Source organism: Panthera onca, chromosome D4, assembly GCF_046562875.1.
Source record: "Panthera onca isolate mPanOnc1 chromosome D4, mPanOnc1 haplotype 2, whole genome shotgun sequence".
Taxonomy (NCBI): domain Eukaryota; kingdom Metazoa; phylum Chordata; class Mammalia; order Carnivora; family Felidae; genus Panthera; species Panthera onca.
The window spans coordinates 13,185,471-13,202,915 of NC_138351.1; the positions used below are offsets into that span (position 1 = coordinate 13,185,471).

Sequence of the window (17,445 nt, forward strand, 5' to 3'; positions counted from 1 at the left end):
GCTCAAACTGGAATCAGTCAGGGCCTTTTCATCCTCAGACTTTTTAGCTGATTTGCTGAATGATTCCGCTCCTCCTTCTTCTCAGAAAATCTGAATATAAATGACATATTTTAGAGTTTGAGGGGTGGGTTCCCTTGCTCCCTTTTGGTTAAACTTTACATGTTTGTAAGTTGAAGGTGTGCTGGCAACAGATGATGGATGGTAAAAAAGAACTTCTGCAAGTACAGCAGGAGCAGACCTGCTCTGGGCTCAAGTCCCCTTAGCCCCTAACTGACCCACGGATCCCCCTTAACTCCACCGGCCACTCTGAGAAATAGGCTGGTGGGCGGGCGAAACTCCAGATCCCAGAATGCCGAGGACGTGCCTCCCAACCCCTCTGTAGCCGGTTCGCTCCTCATTGCGTTCCGGGAAATGTAGTTTCTTTCTAATCAGTAACCCACACTCTCTGGGAAACCAGGGCTGTTAGGTTTAAGGGATCCGCCCCTCCAATGGCCCCGCCCTCTCCATTGACCCCGCCCCAGGTTGCCCAGGAGATGAGAGACGCCGAATCTTGGTCCGTGCTGCTGGCTTGGGGAGCATGATAGGTGCAGAAAGAAATCCTCCTAGGTCTGAATGTGGAGGTCATCCATGGAGAGTTCTGACAGCTTCTGCCAGGACTATTGCAGCAGTAGGCAATACGGGTTTGAGCTCGGACCCACGGACTTGCTGGAGCGCAAGGGCTCCCTGACCCTCCGCTCCCATCACAAGAAGTACTCGAAGCCCGTGTTGGTGTATTCTTGGTGAGCGAGCTCTCTGCAGTCCCCGGTCGCTGGGCGAAGGGATGGGGGAGGAGAGGAAAGGACAGCAATAGAGGGCAAGGGTGGAGAGGCTGGAATAAACAGAGAAGAGAATAAAAGGGGGAAAAAGAAGAGAAGAGAAAGGAAAAGATGAGACAGGTGAAAAAACTGGGAGAGGTGACAAGGGAGACCAAAGAAAGGGAAACAGATCTTCGAAGTGGGGATGGGAGGAGGGCATTGGGAGTTGGGGCAGCAGGAGGAGATAGGAAAGCCTCCAAAAGCAGCTCCCCAGACACACTGAGACCTGCTGCAGCCAGCTCCTGTCTACCAGAGGTCGTAGATTGCCCACACGGAGGATGGAGGTGAGGCTGTTTGCGGAGGCCTGGAAATCACGTTTCTGAGATAACTACTTATAAAAGGAAGGGTCCATTAGGACACCAGGGGACAGCAGGAGGGAGATGGCTGTCCAGAGGATGGCCTCCAGGGCTGCCATTTCTTGGGGGCAGTGAAGCATACGGGGTGATTTGAAAGAGGTCCCTAGATATTCCCTAGGCCACTAAGACTCTACTGGCCAGAGATTACAAACTGGCATCTCCCAGTGGCTAAGGCCAATGGACATAGTTTTTGTTTTTGTTTTTGTTTTTGTTTTTTTTGCATGCACTGTATTTATTTTTTTTAATTAATTGCCCACATTTAAAATTAAGAAATAGTACATAAACCTTCAAGATTGTGTCTTCTCTTGAAAAGTTGAAGGGCCTGGCAGCAGAGGATTTATTCCTTCTTGCAGTTACTGGAACTGAGCACTGTCTACCGTATAAGATGGGAGTTCCTTCTCTGGGAATTTCACTCATAGAGGTTCTCACCTGACTCCAGGAGGCATTTGATTTACTTCATCTGCTTTGGGTTTGGGAATTCAAATTCACCTAGAGATTCTCTTGCTTTATTAAATATTGCAGTGACTAATAGCAAAACCATGACAACTGGGAAAAAATTAGACATTAGGGCATTTAGAACTTTGTCTTTTGGGTCATTTTCCTGTATTATTGACAATAATTACTTTCAGAGTATTTGGGATATTCTGAGGCAGAGGGTGGAGACAAGGGAAAAGATTGTCTCCCTTATACTTGTCTTTGAACAAAGATGACTGATTTGACTTGACTCTAGCCCTAAGGCTAAGCCCTCCTTGATCCCATTCATTCCTGTAATGTATGTGAGCCCTGCAGTTTGTGTCGTGCAAACTTTCTACAGCCTACCCACTTTTCTATAAGTCCACTCCCCTAATTTGACTTCTTATCCCTAAAACTGACTCTCTGCCTATTTTGAACTCAATGTTAGAAGCTGGATAGATTTGGAACCCAACGCTATATAGGGAAATAGAAAATCCTCTCTTAGCTTCATACTGGGCTTACCTCACAGACCTCAAGTAAAACACTTAGCTCTTGCGTGATTTTGTTACTCCGTGAAGATGAGGTCATAATATAAATCACTATTAGAAATGATTGTTAAAGAGAAAGAACTTTGTTAAAGACAAAGAAGAACTGCTTCTCTCTTATACACTACCATGACTTGTGGACATCATAGATATCAATAGCAGAACTACAGAAGAACATAAATGAGAAGGAGATGAGGAGTTTGGTGGGGGAGAAGTGTGGTGCGACATGGATGTCATCTGGTCACTACTGAAAACGTAGAGTTCTCATGCTGTTGGTTTTAGAAAGAACATTTGGGAGCAGAAGGAAATAAATTCAATTCAAGAAACATTCATGTGTCACGCACTTTGCTATGTGTTCGAGACACAGAGGTAAAGTAGATTCAATGAGTTAATTTGGCAAAAGCATTTAACACCATGCCTGGACATAGTAAGTGGTCAGTACTACATGGCAGCTAATACTAACTTTTTAAGATAATATAATAGTTAAACACTTGGACTCTAAGTTTCAATACCATTTCTGCAACATGTGATATGGCAAGTGACATGATTGCTCTGGGCCTCTGTTTCTAGCACTGTAAAATGGGGATGATAGGATTATTGTAAGATTAAACACAATATTGTATGTGAAGCACTTTTTAACATATGGCCTGGCACATCATAAGCACAGTAAAGCTTATATACATGTATTAGGACATGGTCATGGACCTCAATGAATTTCATAGATCAGTTAAGAAGAATACCAATAAATTCAGTGTAATTGATTTGTGCTAAATAGAGATGAGTATAAGAGGCAAATGTAACAGGAAGCGGAGGTTTGTGTGTGTGTGTGTGTGGCGTGGGGGAGGTGGGGGCGGGAGGGTGGTTCCTGAGCAGGGTTTAGAAGGAAGAATAGGAGTTCCATAGGTGCACAAAAGAAAAAAGGCAAGTGCAATGGAATAGTCAGAAGCAACATCATAGGGAAATAGAAATAATTCTCTACAGTGGGTAAGTATAGTGGATCCTCATTATTTGCAGATTCTGTATTTGTGAATTTTCCAGCTTGCTAAAATTTATTTATAACCCCAAATCAATACTAAAGGCATTTTCATGGTCATTTATGGACATGCACAGAGAGACAAAATTTTTGAGTCACTCTTCCTCCCCTCTCCCGCACTCCCTCAATGGTCCCAGGTGAGATCAGACAAAGTGGACATTCTGCATTCTTATTTCAGCTATCGACTGTAAACAAGTGGGTTTTTTTCCCCACCACGGTCTATTGAGCATTTTTGTGCTTTTTATGGGTGATTTCATTGTTAATATGGCCCCCATATTACTGAAGTGCTGTCTAGTGTTCTTAAGTGCAAAAAGGCTGTGATGTGCAGGATGCAGAAAATATGTGTTAAATAAACTTCATTCAGTCATGAGTTGTAGTGCAGTTGGCAGTGAGTTCAATGTTAATGAGTCAGCAAAATATATTAAATAAAGTATATTTAAACAGAAACATACATAAAACCAGGTTATATATTGATTGGTTGATGAAAATGTGACCAGAGGCTCACAGGAACCTACTCCTTTATTTCCCCTAGGAGCAATGGTTCACTATTTGCTGATTATTTGTGACAACTTTATGAAACATAGCATCCTCAAATAATGAGAACTGATCATAAAATGTGAGAAACATTTACATTTCTCTGTCTGGGCTGTGCCGCTGGCATCCCTATTTTCCTTCTGTAGCCAACTAGTCACCAAGATCTGTCTTAAAAAAAAACAAAACTGTGTAAAGTTCAAATTGTATCAACTTCCAAATGCATAATCTAATCAACCATTATCTTTTTATGCATTCCAGTCATAATTGTTTGCTTTCTATTAACTTGTTATATATTAAAACTTTTATTAAATTTTAATCTTTTATGAAGGACTTTAATTGATGAATACTTACTATCTATGATATACCATTTGGATGGCCTCTCGACTGAGTATTTGATCAGTTAAGTTACTGTACCTCTAGGCTTCCAAAGTAGAATCTGTAACTGGGAAAAATTCTGCTTTACCTCTTATATAGCTTAAACATTTGCATGATTCCTGTGTTTCTGTTTTTTGTCGCTTGTAATACAAGTCTGTCTGAAAACCATCTGTATACACTAGACCTGGCGAAGTGATATACCCAGCATGGTTGTTAAAAGAATCTATGGTCCGTTACTAGAATAAGACATTGCCTCGGCACCGTATCCTCCTTGGAGCTGGAGTGATGGACACAGCATATCACCTGCATCACACTGATGCTTCTGTGTCACAGAGACCTTTCCTAGAAATTATTTTTCTCTATTCATTCATGTAGCATATGTGGAGCTGTATCATCAGATGGCTCCATGAGAATTCCGAGCTGAGGGGAAATCTTCTCTTGGGATATCTTCCCACTCATTGGAATGATGGAATACTAAGAGCCAGAACAACTAGATTTGCCCTTAATGAAAATTCTCTGGTGTGAGGCTGCTTCTTATATTGTTATGTATTTTAACCCATCTCTTCATTGCCCAAATCGACATCAGGTAATAAGTGATGATAATTTAAAGTCTAAAAAATCATTTGAGTCTCCATGGAGACAGTTCATGCTCTGGTCTCCATGGTGACACCTAGAGTTTTAAGACCTCAGGTTAATTTTATGTATATGTAATTTCAATTACTTTTCTCCCCTGCCTAAGCCCTAGGTAAAGAGCCTGTGCAGTTTACTCTTCCATTTCCTCACCTCCCTCCCCATAGTAGGAAGAAAACAGAAAGAGAAAGGAAAAGAAGGATGAAAAATAAAATGAAGTGATAATTGTGGGGTAGGGAACTTCATAGTTTTACAGATTTCTATGGAAAATCATTTGGATTGGGGAAAGAAAGAGCCTTCTGTGATGCTCTTCAGACTCACACTCTATTGTGTCGTCTGAACAGGGTACAGTTAAGGTACTCCACAATCAGGGGAGAACCTAGTTTCAAGGCAGCTAGATATCATTAGTGTCCTTCTGAAGAAAATAGAGCTGTTTTTTCTAATTTGCTGTATCATTCCACCTGTACTTAACCAGTGACTTTCTTAGGGACTAACCTGGAAGTATTTGGAGTTCTTCACATGACTCAGGGCCATGCTAGAGTTACACAGACCTCCTCTAGCCAGCATCCCCCTCCTCCCTCCAGCATAGACTTTGGAGAGAAGAGAGAAGAGCCTTTAGAGAGGCTTTTTTTTTTTTTTTTTTTTTTGGCCAATAATGAGAGGTGAGAAGAGCAAACCTCAGGACAAGGCGTAAAGACACCGCAGATGCTCAGTTAACATTCATCAAAGAAATGAACAAATGAGCGGGCAGAATGAACACACACAGAAACCCAAAAGGCACTGGGATGGGACCCTCTATTTTATGCTGTAAAAATGCCTGGAGGTAAACAGTCTACAGGATAGCACAAACTCATAATAAAGCCAGAATCCATTTTCACAGCCACGATCCTGATGTAATAGGATGACACTGAAGTATGTTTGGTCACCTCTATGTAAGTGAGCTTCGAGGGATATAATGTACTCCTCTTCTGATTTGAATGGTGAAGAATTTAAAATAGAGCTCAACTTGTACTCTTACTAGTTGCGGTGCTTAACTTATCAGGGACTGACAGGTACTAAGAAGAAATTGAGTTTATATAGAGACAAACGAATTCACACTTTAAAGAGATATTTTTATTTCTTAACTCCTGCTTAAAAAAACAATTCTAAATTATAATATCATGTGACCATTTGAGATGGCATTATAGTAGACCAATGACATGAAATATATTCACCATCAAGTAGATAGCAGAACTAGAAATTTGCACACAACTCAGATGCATATATAAAATTTATTTTCAAAAATTGATCCTGATGGCTTTTCAATTGTTAGTTACTAGGAAAAAATTCAAACTTGCCAACTAAAGAGCATCTCGGTCTCTTCAAGTTTAAACAGCTTGTTTTAAGTTAAAATTGTCTCTTTCAGAACAGTGCCCACCATTTCTGAGTCCTTCGTCCTCTCCTCTCCTTTCCCCAGTGGATCTGTGTGTGTGAGGGACTGAGATGGTGTGTTATTTTGGAGGTGGGGAGAGGGGCCCCCAGATCTATGTGTGGGTCCTTGTTGTTGCTCACATCCTCCTTTGTTCAACTTCTGACCCTGCTCCTGGTGAGTTTGTGGCCAATAGACTTTGTGGAGGACTGGATGTCTCTGCTTACAGTCTTAGTTCCACTTTGGCTCCTGCTGGCTCTACGGATCCCCCTGTCATGCTTCTCCTTCCCAAGCCCCTGACTTAGGCTGGTCACCCCATAGCCACTGTGCTAGGGGCATGTCATCCCTCAACATGGCTCCCCGCAGCTGGCGCTCTGACAGCTTCCGTCAAATGCCCCTTGGAGACGGTGTGTGCGTGCTGTGCTCTGCCCAGGAGAGTTTATTCCCATTGGCCTGAGAATTATTAAAAGTGTTTTTCTTCACTTTCTCAAATGATCTGCTTTAAAACCTAAATTAGAAGGTCACCCTATCTGAGCCATGTTTGGGAGCTCCTGGGTCATGTTAATAGAAGCTTGAGACATGTAGACCTTTTATTTCTCCACAGTGACTGACTTTCAAGAAAAATAATACCTCACTTATGACTCAAAAATTCCATTTGGTTATTCAGAAGTTAATCAGCATGCTTCATTTTCCTTCATATTCCTGCCAAAACAATCCTAAATCTTCCCAAGACAAATGTGGATGCCTTTAATTTATTAGAGCAAAGGTATTTTACAGAGGTAAACAAAGAAAAGTGAAAAGATGAATATTTGAAAATATAATCCCGCTATGAGTAAGTGAAAAAAAAACAGGATGTAATGAATTCCTTTGTTAAAAGTGTAGGTCTATATGCTTTGAAAAGAGATTGAAAGAACATTCACCATAGAACACAAAATACTTATTGCTGGATGGTAGGTACATTTATGGATTATTTGTCTTTTTCTTTTTTCCTCTTTGCCACTTCTACATTTCCCACAATGAACATGTATTATCTGCATAATAAGAATAAAGTAAAATTACTTTTAAAATTTTGATGTCATTTGCTGCAGCTTTTCCCTGAAGCAGACATTCTCTAAATGATCAGAATGTAGACACAGTGTTTCATCTCTTTTAGAGTCTGAGTCACTCTTCATGGTTTATTATGAGTCTTTTTAAAATATCTTTTTAATTGCTAGTTTTATGTTGGGTAAAAAGGATGATGTTATTCACATTCATTCGGTTTAACCAGCCTTTCATTCTTGTCTCTGTTCTATAATGGTAGCTCCTACGCCACAGTTATTTTTAATCTAGTCCTACATTCTTATTCCTCAACATACGCACATACCCACAAATGATCTTCAATGTAGTAGTTTTGGGGAGAAGCACCTTATTTTCTATTTTTAAGATGAAATCTAGGACACACTGTATCCTTTTGCCCTGACTGAATTTTTCTTTCAGTGCTGCTCTCTTTCATGAAATTCCAATCGAGTTCTCTTCCTGAACACCGGTGGTTGTAGGATTGTTGTGCCTTGACCTTTATGTGAGGTTTTGCTTAACTTAATTGGCGGCCAAAGTAAAATGTCTTGCAAGTTTTGCTTACAAGATGGATCCTTGTAAGGCAGAGTATGATGGAATGGGCATTTCCACATATGGGTGCACTTAGATTAGGAAAGATCATTGCTGTAGACAAGTCCCTCTGAACCAACCTTCTACTTACTCTCGGGACCATCTCCCACCTGGGCCACAGGAGCCACCAAAGGCCACTCTACATCATAATGCTGCTGAAGTCTTTCCTCTCACAGACAGTCACAAATACTTTTCCACTAAACTTTCTTTCTCTTACTGATGATCCCTTTCTAGGTAAGGGTGTGGGGAATGAGGGAGGAAGTAAGAAGAATTTGGGGTCCAGTAACATTTTGATAAGGTGAGATTCAGTCTATGGACACTGTGATACTCAGGCTCAGGGTTCAAGGTTTTTAACAGCACTAGAACTAGTATTATTAGATAAACTTCTCTGAGTTGGCCAGGGAAGTCACGTGTCAGTACTATTGTCTGTGTGTACTGCTTAGACTTCTTTTGGTTGCAAGTGACAAATACTCAGCTTGCGCTAGCCTAAGGAAGCAAGAGAATGAATCGGCTGGTTACAGTCATGAAATGGTTGATTACCAGGTAAGGAGGACAAGGGTGCAGCTCCACCTTAAGAACAACTGTAATAAAAGATGCAAATGCAACCAGGTCTCATTTAGTTTCTCCTCTCTCCTCCTCTTTGTGTACTTGCTTCATCTTATCATTGAAAACTATGGAAAACATGGCTGCCGCAGTTCTGGAATTTATATCTGATGTATCTTTATCCTACAATAAAAAGTTGATTTTAATGTGTTTTCAGTATTGAATACAAAAATGCCAGGTTAGATATCCTGTCTTGGACCACATATCTCTGTGGGGTCATCTGAATAGGCAAGGTTAGGTGGAAATATGGCAGCTCTCCAGTAACAATGGAACAAGATGAATATACTAGGAGAAAGGAGTGCTGAGCTGAAAATTCCATAAGTATCTACTATATCCCATTCTATCCTAAGATATCTACTGTATCTACTATATCCTATAGAGAGGTACTGTAGTGGAGAATGAATTCCATGTTCCAAACACCCCATTTTATAGCAAAAGTTTAGAAAATATGCACTAATATATTAGGGATTTCCTACATTAGCTGTTATTTTGACTTTAAACTTTCCACCACCCTACTCAACCAGCACCTACACAATACGCTTTTAAAAACTTGATCTTAGATGTAATGTGAAAAGATGTAATGTAAAAAGAAATATTGTGAAGACATTAGATAAATATATTTTTACAATGCTTTGAAAACTTTACTCTGAATAGATTTGAATATTATATTACTGGGTTTTTTTAGATACTAATATTTTCTACTGTTTTCTTTATTTAATTTTCAAATAAAATTACATTTTAATTATTAGTCACATATTACATTTCTTTATTTTGACTTAACTAAGTTTTGATGCATTAACCATTAATTGGCAGAAGAATTATAATATGTTTCTTTGGTAAGATGTTAGATCCCCAATCAGATTGTTCTAGGTTCAATCAAACGGAAGAATTAACATAATATCACTTACTTATTGCAAAGAATTTAGCTTTCTTTTATAGAAAGTGGTAGGAAGAAGATTTTGAAATTAAAATGTATGAATGACTTGTCAGAATTTTTTAAACATTTGGAAAAATACTGAGATGCTCAACCAGGAACCAGAAGCGTTAAATGAGCTTTTGAAAAAAAAAAAAAAATCACTTAAAAAATGTTTTTATTTCTAAATAGCTCTGTTTTTGTTTAAAATATCATTTGTTTTAAAAATATATTTATTAAACCACTGCTATGTTGCAGGCACTCTGCTGGGTCTGAGATTTGGCAGTTAGGTCAAGATTACTATGTGACAGGAGTGGGCAAGGCTGACCAGGCAAGTACTATGCACTGTGTTATGTGCTAGGAGTAGGGTAAGCAGAGTGTTCTGGGAACATTCGAGAGGAGCACTTAGGTCTTTTGGACCAGGTAGAGCTTTCTAGAGGAGGTCATCCTAACTCCTAGGGGCTCACATGGAAAACTAAAGGTGGCATGTTAGCTAGTTTTCAGTGGAGAGCATTACTACCCCTTCCACTAGAGTGTTTGGTAATAGGTGTGGACATTTTTTATTGTGTAATTATCAGTATCTAGTAATGTAAACTGTGTGATTACAAGAATTATGACTCTTAAATTTTTTTTAATGTTTATTTATTTTTGAATCAGAGACAGAGAAAGACAGAGTGTGAGCAGGGGAGGGACAAAGAGAGAGGGAGACACAAAATCCGAAGCAGGCTCCAGTCTCTGAGCTGTCAGCACAGAGCCTGACGTGGAGCTCAAACTCGTGAACTGTGAGATCATGACCTGAGCCGAAGTTGGACGCTCAACCGACAGAGCCACCCAGGTGCTCCAAGAATTGTGACTCTTAGTTTTAGGAATGGTCATAGCATCTTAATAGCATTTAACCATCTATTTATGTGATGCCTAAGTTACATATCCATACTTACAGCCAGATGAGTGGGGACAACAGAGCTAATATATATCTACGGCCAACACATTCAGGTCAGCTAATTTACATATGGCCATTCATAACAAGGGTATGAACAGAAAAACTCCATGGTGTGTGACCATCACAGAAAAGGAATCCTCTACTCATTACTGTCTAAGAATCCTGAACTTTCAGAACTTAGTGGCACCTACTCTCAGTGTAGAGGTGCATGCCAGCAAAGCAACCAAAATTTCATGCAGGCAATCTAGAGATGAACATATTGTGGCCTTCTATCTAGACCTCAATAGAAGTATATGTATTGTGTGATTTATTAGAGAGATCTAATGTGATCTAACCTAATATATTGCACGGGTTTTTTAAATTGTATTTGTGTGTGTTAAACCATCTTATAATAAGTATAAATAATTTGGAAAGGCTGCCTGTGGTTGTTTTACACTTATGTCAAAGTGAGTGTAGTGAATGTAAGTAGCATGATCCACTGTAGGTCCTATTGACCTTATCCATACCTTTGTACCTCTGACACTTGAGGACATCAAGGCAAGTCAAACATTCTTCTAGACATTAAGATACAGATAAGAAATTTCCTTCTATAATAAAATCATCCAAGCCTGGTCCTGTTTGGCAGACAACTCTTTTTTTCTTTGACAGCATTCTCTATTCTTTATTTGAGAATTGTCTATTTAGACTTTCTGTCTCTACTGAGGACAATTTTGGTAAATTGCTTTTCTTAGAAAGTTACGAGTGCTATCTAGCTTTCCAAATATATTTGCATAGAGTTATGGAAAGTAGTCTTTAATGCTTTAAAATTTTTTCTTCTATTTTGATGGCTATATCCTATTTTAACAACCTTATTAAGATATAACTCACACACTATACATATCAACCTTTTAAATTGTGTAATTCAGTGACCTTTAGTATATTCACCTAGTTGAACATCTATCAAAGCAATTGACTTGAGAACATTTTGATTAACATCAAAAGAAATCTTGTTCCTTTTATCTGTTACTCCTGAATCCACTCCCCCTGCCCTCACCAATCCTCAAGCCCTAGAAACCACTAATCTACTTTCTGTCTGTATAGATTTGCCAATTCTGAACATTTGATATGAATGGAATAAAATAATATACGGTTCTATGTGACTGGCTTTCTTTTTTTTTACTTGGCATAATGTTTTCAAGTTTTATCCATGTTGTAGCATGCATCAATACTCCATTTCTTTTTATTGCCTAATAATATTCCATAATGTGGATATTATATCACTCTATTTTGTTTATATCTCCCCTACCCTTTTTCTTGATTATTAGATGTTTGTCCATTTTGCTTACTTGTTTATTCTGTTTTCTAAAATATTTAATTCTGCTTTTATCTGCTTTTTTTATCTTGAATTATTGTACGTTCTGGTTTCTTTTGGCTTGCTTGTTCTATTTCTATGTTTTTGAATTAGATGTTTTACTTATATTCATTTCATTTTTCTTGATATAAGTACTTAAAGCTTAGAAATTTTTTCTGTCTACTGGTATAGCTATATCCTATGGCTTCTTGTAAGTGATATTTCAATTTATTGGTATTTTTTAGAAATTCAGCAATTTAAGTTTGTATTGATCTTTGATTCAAGAGTAGTTTGATAAAGTGTTTAAATATTTTCGGATTGAAGAAGGATCTCTTTTAAAATGTGTTACTCAGGGTCTTTTGTAATTCCATGCAAATTTTAGGATTGTTTGTTCTAGCTTTGAGAATAGCCAAAGTAATTTTGAAAAAGAAAACCAAAGCGGGAGGCATCACAATCCCAGACTTTAGCCTCTACTACAAAGCTGTAATCATCAAGACAGTATGGTATTGGCAGAAAAACAGACACATAGACCAGTGGGATAGAATGGAAAACCCAGAATTGGACACACAAATGTATGGCCAACTAATCTTTGACAAAGCAGGAAAGAATATCCAATGGAAAAAAGACAGTCTCTTTAGCAAATGGTGCTGGGAGAATTGGACAGCAACATGCAGAAGAATGAAACTAGACCACCTTCTTACACCATGCCAAAAATAAACTCAAAATGGATGAAAGACCTAAATGTGAGACAGGAAATTGAGGAGAAAACAGGCAACAACCTCTTTGCCTCAACCGAAGCAATTTCTTACTCAACACATCTCCAAAGTTAAGGGAATTAAAAGCAAAAATGAACTGTTGGGGCCTCACCAAGATAAAAAGTTTCTGCACTGCAAAGGAAACAATCAACAAAACTAAAAGGCAACCGATGGAATGGAAGAAGATACTTGCAAATAACATATCAGATAAAGTGTTAGTATCAAAAATCTGTAAAGGACTTATCAAACTCAACACCTGAAAAACATATAATCCAGTGAAGAAATGGGCAGAGGACATGAATAGACCCTTTTCCAAAGAAGACACCCAGATGGCCAACAGACATACGAAAAGATGCTCAACATCACTCATCATCAGGGAAATACAAATCAAAACCACACTGAGATACCACCTCACACCAATCAGAGTGGCTAAAATTAACAACTCAGGAAACAACAGATGCTGGTGTCGATGTGGAGAAATGGGAATCCACTTGCACTGTTGGTGGGAATGCAAACTGGTGCAGCCATTCTGGAAAACACTATGGAGGTTCCTTTTAAAAATTAAAAATAGAAATACCCTATGACCCAGCAATAGCGCTGCTAGGAATTTGTCCAAAGGATACAGGAGTGCTGATTCATAGGGACACATGTACCCTAATGTTTATAGCAGCCCTTTCAACAATAGCCAAATTGTGGAAAGAGCCTAAATGTCTATCAGCTGATGAATGGATAAAGAAGATGTGGTTTATATATACAATGGAATACTACTTGGCAATGAGAAAGAATGAAATCATGCCATTTGCAGCAACGTGGATGGAACTGGAGAGTGTTATGCTAAGTGAAATAAGTCATACGGAGAAAGACGATACCATATGTTTTCACTTATATGTGGATCTTGGGAAACTTAACAGAAGACCATGGGGGAGGGGAAGGAAAAAAAAAAGTTAGAGAGGGAGAGAGCCAAACCATAAGAGACTTTTAGAAACTGAGAATAAACTGAGGGTTGATGGGGGGTGGGAGGGAGGGGAGGGTGGGTGATGGGTATTGAGGAGGGCACCTGTTGGGATGAGCACTGGGTGTTGTATGTAAGCGATGAATCACGGGAATCTACCCCCAAAACCAAGAGCATGCTGTACACACTGTGTGTTTTATTGCATTGTCATTTATATCTTTCAAACATAAAAATATTTGTTCTTGATTTTTGTAAAAGTTACATGTGTTGTGTTCAGGCAGGACACCAAAAATTGGCTTCACTCTTTCCATATACAGTATTCAGTTATTTATGCAAGGATAATGACCCAAACTCTACCCAGTTGCAGGTCAAAAGTTCAAGATCTCCACATGTTATGCTATTGTCTCTCCATGAAATCTAGCTGTAGCTCTACTTGCTTCAAAAACCTATAAAGCAAAAAGACAAATTTTTTCTCCCAATACATAATGGCAGGACATGGACAGATAACTGGAATAAGCACTCTTGGTCAGAAAGAGGAAGGACAGAAGTGACAGAAATGTCATTTGTCCACAGTCATTCTTAAATCCTGTCAGGTACGCATTGTTTGAGAGCCCATTGGTGCCAGGAATGTTCTTTGTTAGATTCTGATTCTGTTAGATCCAATTCTGCTTTCTGAAAGCAGGTTCCCTTTCCCATTGTTCTCTGTGGTCTTTGGCTGTGCTCAGTGTGTGATCTTTTCTATTATTCTCCTTGACCGCACCTGCAATGGATGTTGTAAACTATGCTCTTCTGTGAGCTGTTTGCCTTTCTCCGTTCATTTCCTATTTCCAAAAGTTTGGGAGCCTAAGGATATTTTAAAGGATTTTAAGTGCAGACTCCTGGCTTATTTGGAAGAACAATTTTTAAGAACTTCACCAGTATTTTTGTTTGAATCCAGATAGTTCCAACTGCTAATAACCTCACAATTCTTTCTAGTCAGAATTCTGCTATATTTCCGTATTTTTTCTCCTCATAATATCTCGATTATCACTTTGAGACTGCTGTAGTTACAGAAATCAGAAGCCCTGGGAATTTCTGCATGGCTATCTCCTTAGGCAGATGTTTGTTTAAATACAACTTAATTCATTGGGAGTGTCTAACAATGGGGTGAACATTGCTGTGAAACTCAGCTTTGATAGAACTTTGTCTCGAAAAGATCTTTCTCAGTTTTCTCTCTTACTGTTTGAAATCTAAAAGTTGCTGACTCTTCCAACTTTTCAGGTCCCAAATTTTGGGAATCTCTCATTTCCCTTATCTTCTTGTAAATCAGCCAACTTTCTGAATTTACCTCTCTCTCTTTTATAAATACCTTGGCAAAAAGCAATCACAGTTCACACACAGAATTAACAAACTTTATCCCAATCTCTTTCTCTGGCTGTTCTAGGTACATGAGTTGACTCTTTATCTACTGGGGCTTTGAATTGTTTTGCCTTTCCAGCCTGCAATATCAGTTACCTATTGTCTTTGCCTGGCTTTTCCAATGCCATATATTTTAGATTTTTGTTACAATAACACCCACCCACTTTTGGTACTGATTTCTGTGTTAGAATAGGCTAAACTTAATCCGTGATAACAGCCCTGCAAATCTCAGTAGCTTAAGCACATAAAGGTTTACTTCTTGCTCTCACAAAGTTGACTGTAGGTTGTTGGTGGGGAGTAGGCGCTCCTCCACATAGATACTCTGCAATTCAGGATGATTTAGGCTCTATCATCTAGGAAGTCATGGACTGCTCCGGCAGGGGAAGAAAGAGTTGAGAATTGTTAAAAGAGCCTTCACTGTCAAAGAAATGACATCTGTTACTTCAGCTAAAATTTATTTTATTATCCAGTACTAATCAAATGGCGCCACTAACTGCAAGAGAGCTGAGAATTTTAACCTCTTGTGTTCCCAGGAAAGAAAGAGAAATTATACTAGCAAGCACAATGTCTATCACATATGAAAGACTTTCTTATAAAACTCCCCTCCTAGGTGGGCTCTAGGGCCAGAGTTTTGTCCTTCCAAACCTGAGATTGTTGCTCATGTGCAGTGTTGGCAAACACCTCAAGGGCATCAGCAGATTTAGTGTTTTGAAATTCTACTTAACCCTTTGGTTACAGGCTTTCATCCAAAAATTGGCCTGGAAATTCCCCCACTGGATTTTCAGCTCTTAAATCCGTTTAATGTGTTGAAATTTAAAAACTATGTATTTTATCTAGCATTTGCCATTGTTTCCATTGTGAATTTGTTTGCATAACTATGGAAATATCATTTGGCTGTCACTCCAAGAGTTCCCACCTCTGGCCAATCTCATTACTGAGATTTCTCACTACAGTCTCTTGTCTCTACTTCTTCCACTTGTCTTTGACACATTCTTTGCTTCCACTTGTCTTTGACTGGATCTTGGCTGCTTATGAGAGTCCTTGCACACAATGTGATCTGGGGATTATAACTTCTGACTTTGCCAAAAATTTAGTTTGCTTTTAATTTTTCCACTTCCTTGGCTGCTTTTGAATGATTTCTGGGAAGACATGGGGAAAATGCTTATTTGTATAACTATGTTCATAATGGAAGAATAAACTTTAGATTCTATTTATGAAGAAAGGCTTATTCATTTGTTTCTCATGTAAATGAAATGAATTGCTTTGAAACCAAAGAACCTTGTAATACCAAGGCAATATGCCTTGCTCATGGGTTCACAGAAGTGTGCATTAAAATGGGCTGTAAGCTCACATAATATAACCTTTTGATGTTATTCTAGAACAGTTAACTCAAATTATTTAAACCAGCAATATTAAGACTGTAGGGAAGGAGCTTACACAGGTGATCAGGTGTTTGCTTTTTGTTTTGCAGGGAAGCAAACTGGTCTTCATGCCATTCGTGTAAGATATATAGTCAAGGTTCTCTTTGGACTATTGTAATTACCAGTCTATAGTACACTTGAAAAACTCTGTCTCTCTTTAGTCTTACTCTTCCACCTTCCAGAGTGTCTTTATTCAGTCAATATAAGTTGATTCTGGAGGTCAGGATCAAAGAAACCCCGAAAAGCATCCTAGGATTTGAAGATCATTGAGATCTGATTGTCGAAACATGGAGTAATGGAATGTCCTGATCCTGGTTTGACCGGGAAAGACCTGGTTTCCACCCCTCCCTGTGGACTTAGTACCTCATTTCCCTCTGAAAGTGTTCCAGGTGGGATCATCAATTACAGTGTCACTCTGTCTACTACATGTCCTTTCATCTGTTTTCAAAGTCATTGTTTGGCAGTTAGTCAGACTGACAACATTTATTTAACATTTAAACTGTTTAGACACAGGCTCCCACTACTAGACTCCTTTTTGTTTCCTCTCAATATTCTCCATAGGGCCTCCTGTTTCTGAAGATTTTATGAAAGAAAATTCATAATAATGAAGGGTCTTATTTACATGCCACTCAATATATGTCGAGTGAAGAAAATGACTTCACTTATCTGCCTTTATCAAGTCATTGTCTTTTGAGTGCAGTTTAGGCTTCAAATTCTGGTTTCAGGTTATAGATGCACAAATCACATATGGCATGAGACACACTGAAAACCAGAATCCCTCTTCATAAGTTTGAAATGTCATCATTTCTCCCAAGGACACAAGATTTCCTTTATGACTCTGCAGATATATCTAAAAGTCTTCATTTGTCAGTTTGATGAGTGTGCTACCAAATAACACTACCTTGGCACGTAAATCATTTTCCCATGAAATCTTTAAAGAGCATTGTCAAATGTTTCTTTGTAGCCTTTGATTCTGCTGGTTTTACGCTTTTAAGGTGTCAGGAAATATAGCTGACTCTCTGGGGTAATTTTCTTTTAAAGTTCTAGATAGCAGATGTTTATAAAACCTAATAGAAAAGGTCTTTCTCTTCTCTTGTGGGTTAGATTTAAATCAGAAAATACAATAACTGACAGCATAGTTGTGAACTACATTAATAATTCTAAAATTTAAAATTAATATATTCTACCATCTGGAGTCTTAACTAAACATTTTTAACATCTTTGAAATTCACAAAGAAAAGGTGTCTCTTGTCAAGTAACGAGAAGCTAGAACAGCTAGGACTTTCATTGTTCTCAGGTCA

At 38.6% G+C, this 17,445-nt stretch overlaps 1 protein-coding gene across 6 annotated transcripts in view; it reads left to right on the forward strand.

Annotated features, from left to right (window-relative positions):
- The first annotated feature begins 528 nt into the window (after nt 1–528).
- The window catches only part of CFAP95 (cilia and flagella associated protein 95), a 78,599-nt gene continuing 61,682 nt past the window's right edge, over nt 529–17,445 (forward strand). The window contains exon 1 of one of the 6 annotated variants that reach the window (XM_078436035.2): nt 529–779. In XM_078436035.2, coding sequence (XP_078292161.1) covers nt 613–779 — 167 coding nt within the window. In that variant the 5' untranslated portion in view covers nt 529–612. The other 5 variants (XM_078436036.2, XM_060610095.3, XM_078436033.2 and 2 more) reach the window with 5 other exon arrangements.